Source organism: Seriola lalandi, unplaced genomic scaffold, assembly GCF_002814215.2.
Source record: "Seriola lalandi dorsalis isolate HSWRI2012SDOR001 ecotype SW California unplaced genomic scaffold, Sedor1 jcf7180002053952, whole genome shotgun sequence".
Classification (NCBI taxonomy): domain Eukaryota; kingdom Metazoa; phylum Chordata; class Actinopteri; order Carangiformes; family Carangidae; genus Seriola; species Seriola lalandi.
Window position 1 is genome coordinate 3,378 of NW_019524505.1, and position 872 is coordinate 4,249.

Genomic DNA, 872 nt, shown 5'->3' on the forward strand with positions numbered 1-872 from the left:
CAGAGATCGGAGATGGACAGAGCTGTTGACGCTGTGGCAGTTATAAACCTACTTCAATTAAAGATTCAATAAGAAAGTCTTCCTGAAGCTCAGTCTGAGCGTTACTCCTCCTTACCATTCGTTTATCGCAAATGTCAACAAATGTTTTCTCCACAATTTCTTGAAAAGTTTGCCGAGGAAAGTCGAGGCGGCCTGTAAGTGTGAACATGTGCAGTGGATTATAGATGACGCACAGGCGAGACAAGGAACATTTTCTGTTGTATCAACACAGTGTTAATTTGCACTTTCAGTAAATGTGAGAGGGTGAAGTCACACGTTCACAGCCTGAAACAAGACCACGACACACCTTATGTATTAAATTTCACTCTTGTATCCGACACTAAAATAGAGTAAAGCTCTTGTTATGAGCGTCTCCTCAGAGTTCGTAGTCACACAGCCAATCGTGTTTCCATACAGGTGACAGAACATGCAGATCTACCTGAGCTCGCTCGCTGCTTTAGCAAAGTTACCGCCCACTTTAAAACTGAGGCACTGGGACACAACTGTAAACCACTTCGTCTTTGAGTCGTTTCAGAGAGGAAACAGGAAACAGGAAAGATTTAAAGTGGACTTGCCGAGCAGAACTTTAGCATCCTCCACATCGAAGTCTCCGTCTCCATCGGTGTCGTAGGCCGTCAGTTTACCTGAGGGAGGAAGAGGAGCAGAGGAAGCCTGAGTGACGTAGATATATAATATCTGCTCTTTAGGGGCTGAATATGATGAGAATAAAATTCATTTTAAATCAGTGAACTCTAAGATGGGAGATCTTATTTTGTGAGTTGATAAAATTACAACTTTATTCTCATAATATTATGATTTTATTCTCAAAATCA

At 41.6% G+C, this 872-nt stretch overlaps 1 protein-coding gene across 2 annotated transcripts in view; it reads right to left on the minus strand.

Annotated features, from left to right (window-relative positions):
* Positions 1 to 554: 554 nt before the first annotated feature.
* Positions 555 to 872, minus strand: part of LOC111652358 (aspartyl/asparaginyl beta-hydroxylase-like) — a 9,816-nt gene continuing 9,498 nt past the window's right edge. Inside the window, exon 3 of one of the 2 annotated variants that reach the window (XM_087172997.1) lies at positions 555 to 683. In XM_087172997.1, coding sequence (XP_087029123.1) covers positions 571 to 683 — 113 coding nt within the window. In that variant the 3' untranslated portion in view covers positions 555 to 570. The remainder of the gene's footprint in view (positions 684 to 872) is intronic. The other variant, XM_023402603.2, reaches the window with a different exon arrangement.